Below are 13,832 nucleotides of genomic sequence, written 5' to 3' on the forward strand. Positions count from 1 at the left end.
CTTTAATAAAGTTTACCTCCTCCTCCTCCTAGTAAGCATGCAACCAATTAAAGGGATCGTATAGTGATGCTTCATGTAAGTGTGACTGAGTTTAGTTAATTGCTCACTTAACCAATTACCCCAATTAGCCTTTCTACTCAGACCAGATAAATAAATAAATCCGAGTAGGAAATTGGTCGAGTTGGGGAAACGAATCAGGGTCTCTGGAGTGCGAGACGAGCACGCTAGCGACTCCGCCATGCCTGCTCGCTGGTTTGGAATGAACAAAGGCGCGTCTAGTGTTGCGCCATTTCCTTACCTCAAAAACCAATTTACCAATCTAGTGAATACAGTGTCTTCCTTCAATCCCATCTTCCTTCCCTCCCGTTACGGTGAGGTTCAGATGTCCACCGAGGTATGCGAGACAGACACATTTCCTTTCCTCAAAAACCAAATTACCGACGAGTGGCATAGAGCCGAACGGGCGATGGCGTTCGGTGGACTCCCTGGCAGCGTTGCAAGACGCTGCCGCGTTCCACTCGAAGCTTAACATCTTAACCACACTTCAGTGACACAAGCAGCAACACCGCGCTTAAGGCTTTCGCCTCACCGCACTTTAAGTCAACAAGCGCCCCCCTGAATTTTTTTCGAGAAGGGCCTTACCTTGCAGTTGTGGGCAGAAGGAAAGAGAAGACGGTGAAAGAATGGGCTGCACAGCGGAAGGGAAGGGGGTGTTGTGTTTATCGATTAAAACTTTGCGATGCGTTCTGACCTCTGCACAACATTTATACTTTTTTTTAATCTACACAATCCCTCGCTGTGCCATCGATGTTGGTTGTGTGCGAGACAGTCAACAAACTAAATGTGTTTGCACGAAGTAGACCCCCGCAAACTAAAAGCGATCCGGTTTACCTTGAATGCATGCTCCAGTGCCCACAGCAGTAGCTGTGGGTTTCTGTATGCTGTAAAGAACAAATATTTTCCGATGTCTCTGACACCTCAGTGATGCGGTTTAAGCTCCACTTCGACGAGCGGATGCGCCACTCGACTACATGCCATAGGCAACGCGTGGCAGGTGAAGCGTGTGTGTGTGTGTGTGTGTGTGTGTGTGTGTGTGTGTGGGTGTGGGTGTGTGTGTGTGTGTGCGTGCGTGCGTGTGTGTGTGTGCGTGCGTGCGTGCGTGTGTGTGTGTGTGCGTGTGCGTGTGCGTGTGTGTGTGTGTGTGTGTGTGTGTGTGTGTGTGTGTGTGTGTGTGTGTGTGTGTGTGTGTGTGGGGTGGTGTTCCGTTATTTGACGATCTCGATCATACCCGCCACACGTCCGTGAGCTTGAGCTGCCATGCTTGTCTCAGGCAGGGCAAGAAACTAGCAGGTAAAAAAACGCGTATACAAGAAGTGACCAACACAACAGGTACGACGCTGGAGTTTACCTGAATTTAATCATTGAGGAAAGAAAGCTATTAAGACGCATAATGCATTATATTTCATATTTTTCGCAGCTTCTGTTGCAACTTCTCTGTGGGTTTGTGTCAGTTTCTTTGTAATTACCGGCCCGTCAACCGCTATATTCGGACTGCTAGCTGTAGTAGCAGGTATCCGCTATGCTGTGACGGTACGAACGTTTGCATATTTCGCATATTCTTCCTTTTTGATTTCGATTTTATATTTAGGTTGCTGTCCAGAAAGCAGGTTGATCACAACCCGATGGGCAGGTTGAATGACGTCACAAGGTTATGTCACCTCTCTCGACCAATCAATAAATTAATTGCCACTGTGGGCAGGTTGACCACAATCCGGTGGCAGGCTGTCACCTGCCAGGTTGGGCAGGTTGTGATAATGTCACAATTTCACGTGAGCTTAGATGAATCAGCGAATTTCATGACACCAAACATCGGCGGGGTTGACAACTCCAGGTTGCCACTTACCACTATGGACAGATTTTGATGATGTCACAAGGTCACTTGACCTCTAGCGACCAGTCACAGGGCCCAGCAGGTTTTGATGACGTCACAAGGCCAAGTGACCTATATCGACCAATCAGCGAATTTCCATGGGGTTTGGCGCGACAACTTTAATGCCGTCGCATTAACACTGTTCTTTATGTTCTTACCCAGACAAGGGCGTCAAGCTGCTATGTGGGAAGCTTTGATCAATAATGCGATAGCACTAGGACGGCCATGAAGGCGAAAATTGTTCGGCGTCGGCGTCTGTGTGAAGACTTCATCTGCCAACCGTCTGCAAATACCGGCCCTTATTCCCTTTTCTTTCTTTTCACTTATAGGCAAATGACGTAACAAAAATGAAAGTGAGTAAGAATGACTCAGCAAAAATGAATAAACGAATGATCGTGAATAGAAATGAAATAAGAATAGAATCAGAATTTGAATAGAATTAGAATTGGAGTAGAATCAGAATTGGAATATAATCAGAAATGGAATAGATTGGCGAGTGAACGAAAAATGCTATCGTATTTCTTCCACTTAAATCCAATGGTTAATCCCTAATTTTTTTTTTATGGACAAGGTATACCGAATGGCTAATCGAGCCTCGGTGTTTTTAACCACTCCAGGCATGCAGCCGATGTACAGCCTGGGCGAGCGGTCCATCGGCTCGTGGAGTTTGGCCTTTAGGCGTGGAGTCGGTGATCAAACTTAGTTTTCTTTGAACATCGAAGTTCAGCTTCATTCATGTTGCGGCATTGGCGCGTGTTAATGATGTTGTGGTTACGCATTACAAATACAGCCCCGATTTTACCCGATTCTTGCACCCCGAAGACATTTCTTAAGAATCGGGTTAAACCAGATTTCTCCCTGAAAGTGCCGCTTCTATAGTCGGATACAACTTAAAGGGAAGCTGAAGAGATTTTCGAATTCATTAAGATGCTCACGTATGGATGTGGGAACCTTAAAAATCATGCGGGTGAAATTTTTTTGCAGATTAATCACTTAGGAGCGACGTAATCGCCGTTTAAAATTGCGCGGTAGCTCCGCCCCCCGCTGTCCGCCGAGCGCTGCTGATGACCCTGACGATGCGAGCCGAAACCGGAAACCGTGGGGTGGTGACGTAAACATTGGTGTTCCGTTGCCACGCAGCCTCCGCGACCGTGCTTGTTTCTGCGTGCGTGCCATCGTAAGCTGCTTCGATCTGCCGTGTGTTCCTGTATTTGTGCTTTTTTATGTTTGCGGTGACGTACAGAAACGTGGGCAGCATCGAGTGAAGCGGTGGACCATAATGCCGGCGTCTGCGCAGCCTTCGGCTGCACTAACACCGGCGGCCGCGACGATGTGGTCTTTCATAATTTCCCGCAAAATAAGAAGCTTTCCGCGAGGTGGGTCGCTGCTGTGAAGCGAAGGGATTTCAAACCCTCAAAGACTGCAGTGCTATGCTCTGACCACTTTCGTGATGAAGATTATAACCATAGCCTGTCGATAATGCGTTCATTGGGCCTGTCAACAAAGTCAGCTGGACTGAAACCCGGAGCAATACCGCCTGTCTTCGCGCACAGGAGCTCGTCACCGCCACCGAGGCCAGCTTTCGCGAAAAGGAGGAAGCTCGAGGTAAGAATTTGTGTATTAACTCTATGAGAATTTGACTGCGCGAACCGGTGTTCTGTGTAGTGTATGGCGCGTAATTTCGTGGATGCAAGACTTCCGGTAGTAGTGAGATGAACGGCGCTGGAATGAGAATGTCAGGACGGCAGCAAACTGCAGCTTACAAAATAAGTGCTTAGCTGTTATGCTTGCAGGCATGCATCATGCATCTCGTACAGCATTACTCATATCAGAACTCGGCCCTAAATTTTTTGGCTGAGTAAAAATCGTTAAACTGATATTAATACTGCAAGAGGTGGAGCGACGCGAAGTGCGCCTCACAACCAGAGACTGCGCGCCGCGCGTGAGCAGAGAACTTCGTTCGGTAAGCGAGCACGTGAAAAGACGTTATATGCAGACTCTTTACTCAATTATGTTGGAGCTCAGATATTCTAGGATTCATGCGTAGCCCTCAGTGGCGAGAACATAGGGAGTAGTACGCGGCACATTTTTCTTCGTGGTCGGAGCGCCGAGAAAACTGTTTGCACATGTTTCTGGTATACGGGCGCGCGGCGTTTCGTTTTGAATTTGGTTTCGCCTGGGGCCTGGCTGATAGCAGCCTCGTCAGCGCCCAATGTGCGCAGTCATGGCGCTTGCAGTCCGGCCCCAAAGCGCACACTTTTTTTTTTTTTGAGTGATCTACGTCGGACGCGGCCGCTGATTCTGTGTTAGCGCTTGAAGTTGCCTGTCAGGGTTTTTAAAGTGATCTTTTTTGCTTGGCTATAGTATTTGCAGGAGGTGCTCCAAATCTGCAAATACAACATAATATGAAATACAACATAATATGAAAATAAAAATTTAATTAAGATATCCATTTTAGTGAGCTAATGGAAGCCTTCTGCCTATTACTAGTGTCTGCCGTATCCCCCAATATAGCCCCAGGTATAAAATTAATACAAGGTTAGTTACCAATTTTTTAAAATAAATTTTGGACCTCCTAAAGGAACACCTGGTATATAATAAATGATCTCACTTCGCACGGAGCTCGCCAATCAACAAAATGGTTTATGAAATAAACCAGCAGATTTTACTCATACTGAAGCACACTTTTGTTCTGTTTGCAACACTAACATCATGTGGCTTATGCCTTTCAGTTTCTTGCTGAACTGCTGCAAGATCAAGACTGCGCACCAGACGAGAGTGCAAATGAAGAGTGCATGGAAAATGACATCACACCTGGAGGCTGCACACCACCAGGCAGTCAAGAATCCACACCAAACGGCAATACAAATCAGGACTGTGCAACAAGTCGAATGCCACTGGCAGATGCTGCTGAGGACCCTGCCATCGAACTTTTCTAAAAGTGATGACAAGGCTGATAAGTCTGTTCAAGTTCTAATGCAGCCAATACCAGTAAAGTGTTCTGCCAGGAATACGTTTATAATAACACATGTAGTCGTAAAAAATTGCCGAGTGCAGCATGGCTTCATACATTAATAATAATATTATATAATTGTGCGTCACGTGTGCTACAGCCAGCCTTGCGATTCGGCCTGCTTGGTTGCAGCACAAGGCCATCGAGAACAGCGCGATCAAGGCGGCCGCAAACGGATGGAGATATTCCTACAAGGGCTTGCAGTATGAAGCAACTCGCCTAAACAAGGATTTCAATTTACTGCCAGATCCCATCTTGGCACGCAGAACGGAAGGCGCACGTTTGTCACCTCGACGAGTTCTGCCGCAAAGCGCCGCGAACTTCTGTCTTTCGTGTGTGTTATGAACCGAGCCGGCACGCAGCGACCATGAAGCGATGTCAGCATAAAATTTGCGTTCAAAAAGAGCCTGATAACTTCTTGCGCTTGTTAATGGTCTGTGTGGATTACAAGCAGATTTGCGGCAGCACCGACAAGCGGCAAGACAAGAATGCCGACGATCGCATCCCGCTTACATTGCATTAGGAAAATTTCGTGGAGCAGTGCTATACTACATTTGCTCGCTTCAAAATTAATTTATTGTATCTCTGAATGAAGTTTGGCTAGAAAAGTATGCTTACCAATGGACATTTCCAACACGTGGAGATGCTGACGCTTCGCTTTCGTTCAAGCCAAAAGCACCGCTTGCGCCAGCATCGTTGCTTCCTTGGAGCGGTTTGCTCTTTGCGATTGGTTCGTACATGTAGGGGATGACGCCAAGATCCTCCTGGTAATCTTCGATGTGTTCCATCGTGATATAAGCATCAAACCAACAACCGGAACACCGCGCGCCGCGCTTCGTGTACTACATCGGCGGCGACCGAGCCGGGCTCACCGAGCCAACGCCAGTGTTTACGTCACGAGGCGCCCAGCCAATCACAGGCGGCAACGAGGCGCGCGAGCTGGCTCGAGGCTGCTGCGGCACTTTTCGCCAAAATAAAATAGGTTTGCGCTTTCTTTTGCCTAATTTCGATGAGAAATTCGAATTCCGAGGGTGGAAAACTGTAAAGTGTATATCTTCACTGAATTTATTGGGGAAACCTTTCAGCATCCCTTTAAGAAGGCAGCGGCTTTTCCCTGTCAAAGTACGCCTCTCCAGCCAAAGGCGTCGGCCGATTCTCATTGCCCTGCTAGGGTGACAATGCAGGGAGTGGCAGATGAAAGGGGATAGCCCGCTCCCTCCATAGTCGGGGATAGACCCCTCTCTCCATTGTGGCACCGCTCCCTGCATTGTCACCCTAGCAGGGTCATGAGAATCGGCCTACGCCATTGGCTTGAAGAGGTCCCTTTGACCGGGAAAAGCCGCTGCCTTCTTAAGTTGTATCCGACTATAGAGAACACACAAGGGGAATGGAATGAGGGACTCGTCAGTATATACCTATACATGGTGTTTCACTTAAGACTTTACACAATTTTTAAAAATAGGCTTTTTTTTTCACTTTGCACTGAAGCAGAATACAAAATATAGCCTGACTTCCTTCATACAATAGCCAGCGCCATTTTTTTTTGTCGTCTCGTTTTATAGTGCCTCGGAAATATCTTAAATAATTTTTTTTTCCGCGAGAACTGTGATTTCAGTGTTGTTGTGGCATACTAAGAAAAAATTAGGGCATTATAGCAAAAAACAGTGCTCATAGTAAATTGTCGTTTGCTGCAAAAAAAAAAAACTCCGAAAAACTCTAGTTACGGATATGTTTCTTAAATAGCCCTATTTGTACCCGAATTTAAACTAAAAAAATACCGCCCTGTTTTAACCCCTCTAATTGAGGAAAATATAAAACCCGGAAACGAATTGCGGGCCCCACTTATAAACTGTATCTGAATTGATTATCAGCATAGATAGGCGCACAACTGACAGTGCCGATCGCTCCTTCAGGAGACGGAAGTTGGTCTGTTTCGAGATGAACTGCATTATTTATTAATTATATATAAAGAAGCCTAATCTCTGTCAACATTTGATGGCAGCTCTTGTTTTTCAACGTCTTTGCAATAAACGACACAAGTGATACGCGTATAAAAAAAAACGCTTGAAACAAGAAGGCAACAAGAAACAATACACGAATGCATACTTTTGGCGTGGTCTATGCGGGACGTCTGCGCTTAGGGGAATCAAACCGATGTTAGCAAGTAATGAGCACAGACTTACATAAGTAATAAGCGACTAATTACTCATTGACATCCAACCAAGCGCAGCCATACGGCTACATAGCTTTCCTACCCATAGCTTTTCTTTGTAGCCGTGAGGCAGCGCTTGGGTGGATGTCAATGAGTAATTACTCCCTTAATACAAATCTACTCCACTCCACCTTGGGGGTTTCCCCTAAAACATTTGACCACACTTACATAAGAGCACTAAGGAAAACATCACACCACGATTTAATGATAGTGGAATATCGGCTACTGACATAGTATCAGTGAAGTCCACGACAACCTTTAGAAGCCCTCACACCGTATTCAACGCTTTGCGCGTGTCTGCCTAGTGCGCAGTGAGAGCGCACGCTGACCAAGGCCTGAGGATACATACTATGTCATTAATTTAAGCGCAACAAAAACATTTCTATGTGACACAGGTGGTGTGGAAAGAACAAACTTCGTGGTCGTTTTGTTGCGAAAGCAGCACTACGCGAGTCGCCGAGCCATTTCGTGGAGCTGACGAAATGCCATACTGCGCATGCGCGAGGAGCAGTGACGTCACACGGCGCACAGCTGTCGCGCCGCCGCCGTTGCTGCGCGGCTGACTCAGAGGTGCCGCCGCCGCGCTCGCCAGTTGCGCATGCGCAGTAGCGGCGCATAGCTAGCGTGCCGGGGCCGCCGCCGCTGCCGTGCGCTCTCCATCGCCTCGCTCTCTCTCCACGTTGCTTTCGCAATCCTTCAGGTTTAACCAGAGCTAAATCACTGTAAATATTTTTACTACAATTTACAAAAGTTCCAGCAAGAGGAAGAAGCAGTCGCCAACCGCTGAAAGACGACGGGTTGTTGTACGTGCCCAGTCTTTCACACCATGCCGTCGCGCTTATCTTTATATCTTGGGTATATAATGTTCGTATTCACCAAATAATTTGAGGCCTCGTAGAAAACCCGGAGCTGGCTTCACCCAGAAAGTGGCGGCATTTACAAAACTCGCGATTGGTCGAAGCAGTGTGACGTAATCAAAGGCAAGCAAATATGAATGTTAACCATTAACCGACAGTATTAGTGCTTACAACTGCAGCACAAAGGAATAGAATAGAATTAGAATAGAATTATAAAATAATTAGAATAAAATTGGAACATAATTAGAATGTAATTGTAATCCAATTGCAATACTTTCGCACCACTCGAGCGTGAGTTCCTTAAGTGCTGCCGGTAATTTTTGTTTAATGCGATATAGCACTAATATACTGCGTTTTTCCGAAAAGTGTTCGCTCATCAGACTCCTTGCATCACGTACGATATAATCTCCCCTCGTGATTGAATGCTATATTTTGCCGGTTGATGTCTTGCAATAAGGCAACCCATTTTTTTTTACCGGAAAGCCCCCAAACATAGGCATCACTGCCCGTAAAATGCTGTGATATCTAATCATGCTTCAGTCAGCATCTTTTTTATTGTTCATTTTTATAACATAGGACGGAAGGAAAACTATGAAATAGCCATAAAAAATTGATAACATCGGTGACCCAACCCTTTAGCGCCATTTTACTCGTAGATAACGAGGGATGAAGGAACAAAATAATCTTCAGAATCATTTATCTTCATTTTCGATGGTAGTTCGCTCAAATTCAGTTATGAGCAGCGTTGATTATGCACTTTGTTCAAGTCGAACAATGTGACTTTCTTGAGGCCGCTTTTTTTCCCTCCGCATGCGCGAATGCTTGCTTTACGCCGATGATATATGCAGGCTCACTTTCACTGTGTGGCAAAGCTTTCTGAGCCCATGGTGATATTGTCTTTCTCAGTCTAACGTCGTGCCAATAAAACGATGCAGCGTTGTTCAATCTACAGCTGAAGTCAAGAAAATCAAAGAAGCGAAGCACGAAACTTGAGGCACTGTCTCGAACAGTTATACACAAGCACACAATAAAATAAGATGCTGCATTGCTTATGCACATTTCCAGGCTTCTCGGGACACCTGCGACTCAAAGGGCGTTACTTGACGCCATTCATGTGTTTCCACGCGGCTGTTTTTACGCTTTTTCAATTTGAATTTAATAACCCCTTTTTGTATCCATTCACAGAGGAAGGATAGGGAACCCGAGCCAGCGTTTGATAACATTCCACTAAATTTTATTTTCACTTTTCTCACCTCTTGCTTTCGGTTTTTCAATTGTGTCGGAGCAGTTTAGCCATCTCTAAAGAAATCAGCTAGCAGAAAATGTGTCGGCTTAAGTTTTTGTGCGAACTGCTGGGCGTGACGTTCTCGAGTTGCTTGCACGAACCCAACAGAAACAGTTGTCTTCAGGTCAAAAACTGCGCTTTCTCCTTGTTTTTGCTGTAGGTTACATCTTTTCCCTTTTTTCTTATGCGGTCGAGTCTCCTCAATGCAGCTGCTAGCGCATTCTTGTAACGCTGTTGACGTTAAAAGTGCACTGTAACTGACCTAATCGTTCTTGCTCTTTATATGCCTTTGCTTTCTTTTAGCTTTAATGCCTGTGCTGCTTTCTGCGCCTCATTTCCACAGCAAACTATTCCCGATGTCGTGATCAAGCAATGCAAGCGCAACTTTATGTGTGCTCTAACGGAAAGATATACACCAAATTTTTGTTGCGTGTTTTCTTCTATCAAATGAAACATTAGACATTAGTATACATGGCTCACTCTGTGGCCCCCGTGGCATTCGCCTAAGGCCGCTCAATAATTTATGACTGGATTTCTTCTTGATTGTATTTTAGTTTCGGTTTAATCATCCGATCAACGGCTGTGACATGTAGTTGGGGTTCAGGTCAAGCGAGGCGTGGCAGAAATGGCATTAAAACTGCTGATACGCCGTTTCTTTTCACTCCAGCTCTTCAAGCGGACTGGCTTAAGTGCTGTGGTGAATTATAACTCCGTATCAGCGATTAGATTGCAGTTCTTTTTGTGCCTCACCTGACCTAAACACCAACTACACGTCTCAGCCGACGTTCGGTTGAAGAAACTGAAACCGAAAGAGCATCAAGAAGAAATTCAATTTTAAATTACTGAGTGTTAGTAAAGGAATATCACGCAGTCATCCATGTACTCTCATGAAAAAAAATGTGCAATTAAATTTAGGGCTGTCTGCTTCTTTAATGACACGTTCGGTTGTCCGCAGACAGATCACCAGTTCATTCTTTATTAATTTAATTTTTTATAAACACTTGTTAATATTTTCTGTCTTTTCCTAAAGTTTCACAATCTAGGCCAAGCCGACGACATCGTTCTTTTTCTTGTTCAATGTGTCAATGAGTAAACTGCGCTCCTCTTCCCTGAGCCGTTTTATTCTCCCATCCTCACCCTTGGACTTCTGCGTTGAGATGAGCGCGTAGTGATTGCGTAACCTTTCAGTGATGGAGCTCGTAAGTAAGTCAAGCGTTCATCCTCTACTTTCACTCAATGGCTCCATGGGTCAATGCAGGCTCGATCGCGACCGTGTAAGCCGCACAGGCGAAATAAAAACATGCCACAGCAGTATTAATTCGTACCAACTCGCCCAATTCTCAACCCTTTTGATCAAAACATGCCCTTGTGCTGAAATTTTTGTGCGAATTAAAAAACATCGGGTGGCGTAAACGAACCCGGTGCCCTCCACTACGGCGTGGCTCACAGCCCATAGTGCAGCTTTGGCCCATGACAATCCAATCATCGTACACTGAAGCGCTCAAACGTCGTCTTTAGTTTTGCTCTGCTCGTAGCGGACGTCAGTGCCACTCGTGACATGGAGCAGCGGCCGGCTGTCCAGGAAAGGGCTGGCGGAGTCCGGACTGACGCTGCTGTGGTCCTGGGCCCTTTCCGTCGTGGTCTTCATCGCTTCACACTGGATGCGCAGCTTGCTGTCTAGCTCCTCCAGCTGCGCAGCGCCCGAGCTCGTGTCAAGAACCTGGGAGGTGTTAGAAAAGCGCGATGAATGATGCTACTCTGGGAGGGGCAAAATCTGAGGCCACTTATGAATAATACTAAAACGGCAGGTGCAAAATCTCAGGCCGTTTATTGTAACAGTTTTTTTAATATATTGCTTTGTGTGTTTCCCATTGGTCAGTGCCATCTTTACTAACTGATCCCACGACCAACGTTTTTTTTATTTTATTAAGCGTTGGCTCTGACGTCACAGCCAAACGCGAAAAATGGCAGTGTGGCGGAGCATTCAACAAGAAAAAGAAATACAAAATAATTCACGCGTAGTCGCTTTCTTTATCGGCAGGAAGGCAAGCTTATTCGACATAAAAGTGCTCCCAACAACAAGCCAAACAACGGTGTAGCGAGATACAGCAGAGACGGCAAGTGGGCTGTAGCGTGCTGTTCAAACCATGCTGTCATAAATTTGCGTCAGTGACGTTGTAGACGTGTCCATCGATTTTGTTCCTGTTTCATATGTGCAAGGCTGAGGATTGTATTTTTTGTCTCCAGTGTTGAAGCTTCGTGGTAGAAATTTTGATTAGTGCCCGCTGATTTTACTCGTGTGTGTTTGAAGGCCACATTGGAAGCATTTAGTAGAGAGTCCATGGAAACAATTACGCATTTCAGTGTGCATAATAAGGTTGTTCTTTCACTACGTCTATTTATGTGTGTTGATAAAGAATTAAAAACTTACTTCGTTTTACTTTTCTTTTCTCAGTGTATTGAAATATGTCACCGTGTAACAAATTGTGCTCTTCCAAAAGCGCCCACACACTGCTGTGTACTCAGCGCACCACCAAACTCGCGCGTAAGTTTGCGCCTAGCTTGCACAGAAAGCCGGGTGCACCCATGGATTATTCATGTAATGCCTGTTGTGCCCAGCCATAGAGGTTTAGTGTGTGGATCCACTCACTCACTCACTCACTCACTCACTCACTCACTCACTCACTCACTCACTCACTCACTCACTCACTCACTCACTCACTCACTCACTCACTCACTCACTCACTCACTCACTCACTCACTCGCTCGCTCGCTCGCTCCCTCCCTCCCCCCTCCCTCCCTCCCTCCCTCTCTCACTCACTCACTCACTCACTCACTCACTCGCTCGCTCGCTCGCTCGCTCGCTCGCTCCCTCCCCCCTCCCTCCCTCCCTCCCTCCCTCCCTCCCTCTCTCACTCACTCACTCACTCACTCACTCACTCGCTCGCTCGCTCGCTCGCTCACTCACTCACTCACTCACTCACTCACTCACTCACTCACTCACTCACTCGCTCACTCACTCACTCACTCACTCACTCACTCACTCACTCACTCACTCACTCGCTCGCTCGCTCGCTCGCTCACTCACTCACTCACTCACTCACTCACTCACTCACTCACTCACTCGCTCGCTCGCTCGCTCGCTCACTCACTCACTCACCCACTCACTCACTCACTCACTCGCTCGCTCGCTCGCTCGCTCCCTCCCCCCTCCCTCCCTCCCTCCCTCCCTCCCTCCCTCCCTCCCTCCCTCCCTCCCTCCCTCTCTCACTCACTCACTCACTCACTCACTCACTCACTCACTCACTCACACATGTGCCTGTCTGTTACTGCCTCTATTGCAGTAGCCGCAGGAAAAGTCCTCGTCGCCTCAAGTCTCTGGCGATTTATAGAGTACGTGACCACTAAAATAAGAGATCTAGAAAATTCAATTTCTGCCTTGGCGTCCATATGCAAGGATTTCATTCTTTTACTTCCTGCGTCATTCTAAGCCCTTAATATTTAAAAAAAAAATTAAAAAAATCACAGGCCTCTGGCAGCTTTCCCAGGAGATTTGATTCGAGCTCTGCATATAGAGTGCCCAGGCGTAAAAGAACCAGCTGCAAATACGAATATTTTATTCTCTATCTCTAGAATGTGGGAAACAAAATTTGCTACACTTCTCAGCTGGGCCACTAGGCAGTACCAAATTCAATTACGATGTGGCGTGAATCCCCACGAACAAAGCACACGCATGCTTACTTGTCAGCGACGGGCGCCACGACAAAAAGACAGCAAGTATTCTCCCAGAAATGGCGTCTCCCGACGCACTCAGCCTTCACCGAAAGCATAAACTGCCACTTGCCTGCTGAGCGGAGGAGACGCCGGATTATGTTGCGGTTTCATACGACACTTTTGGGGTCCCAAATTCCTGGAGATTTGATGGAGCGATCCTTGTTTACTTCGAGAGCTTGAGAGCGTCTGGGCTTCTGCGGAAGCTCAATAGCACGTCGAGGCCCTAGTGTCGCTCTTACTCGCCGTGAGCTACTATACTTTGGAGCTCGCAGCCGGGACGGAGCTGGAGATAGAGCTGCCGCAATGCTGGTGACGTCGTGCTTTTTCAAGGCAGATAGGATATTGCAGTTCTTCAAAGGAAAAGAAGGAACAGGCAAGAGTCGTGCAGACGCGTACCCGAGTTAAATCTTTGCGAAAATATGCATTTGTTGCCACCTTGGAAATCTGTTCTGTACTTTCGTCAGAGGCTGCTTTGTCGAAACCCCTGAGTAACAGAATGAAGCCTCGCGTTAGGCGAAGAATCACACAGCAACTCTTTTCTTTTTGTGTAGCGTTAAATATTGTTTTTTTTTAGGCGTTGGTGGTCACAATATACTCAGGCAATGCAAGGGATGCATTCTTTTGTTATTAGTTGTCTCGAATAATATTTTGATACTAGTGAATTGTGGTACGTTAAGTTCAATGCGGTCGTCGTTTACTCTAAAGCTTGTTGACCAACTGTGTAGTCAGCTTCATGCAAAGAAGCACAATTGCTATTATAA

The 13,832-nt window shown here is 46.4% G+C and overlaps 1 protein-coding gene across 1 annotated transcript in view; it reads right to left on the reverse strand.

Annotated features, from left to right (window-relative positions):
• Positions 1 to 9,083: 9,083 nt before the first annotated feature.
• LOC149372241 (uncharacterized) overlaps positions 9,084 to 13,832 on the reverse strand; it is a 51,555-nt gene continuing 46,806 nt past the window's right edge. Inside the window, exon 9 of the mRNA XM_089586013.1 lies at positions 9,084 to 11,017. Coding sequence (XP_089442139.1) covers positions 10,799 to 11,017 — 219 coding nt within the window. The 3' untranslated portion in view covers positions 9,084 to 10,798. The remainder of the gene's footprint in view (positions 11,018 to 13,832) is intronic.

The sequence above is a fragment of the Amblyomma mixtum genome, chromosome 1 (assembly GCF_055824585.1).
Source record: "Amblyomma mixtum isolate Tamu chromosome 1, ASM5582458v1, whole genome shotgun sequence".
NCBI lineage: Eukaryota > Metazoa > Arthropoda > Arachnida > Ixodida > Ixodidae > Amblyomma > Amblyomma mixtum.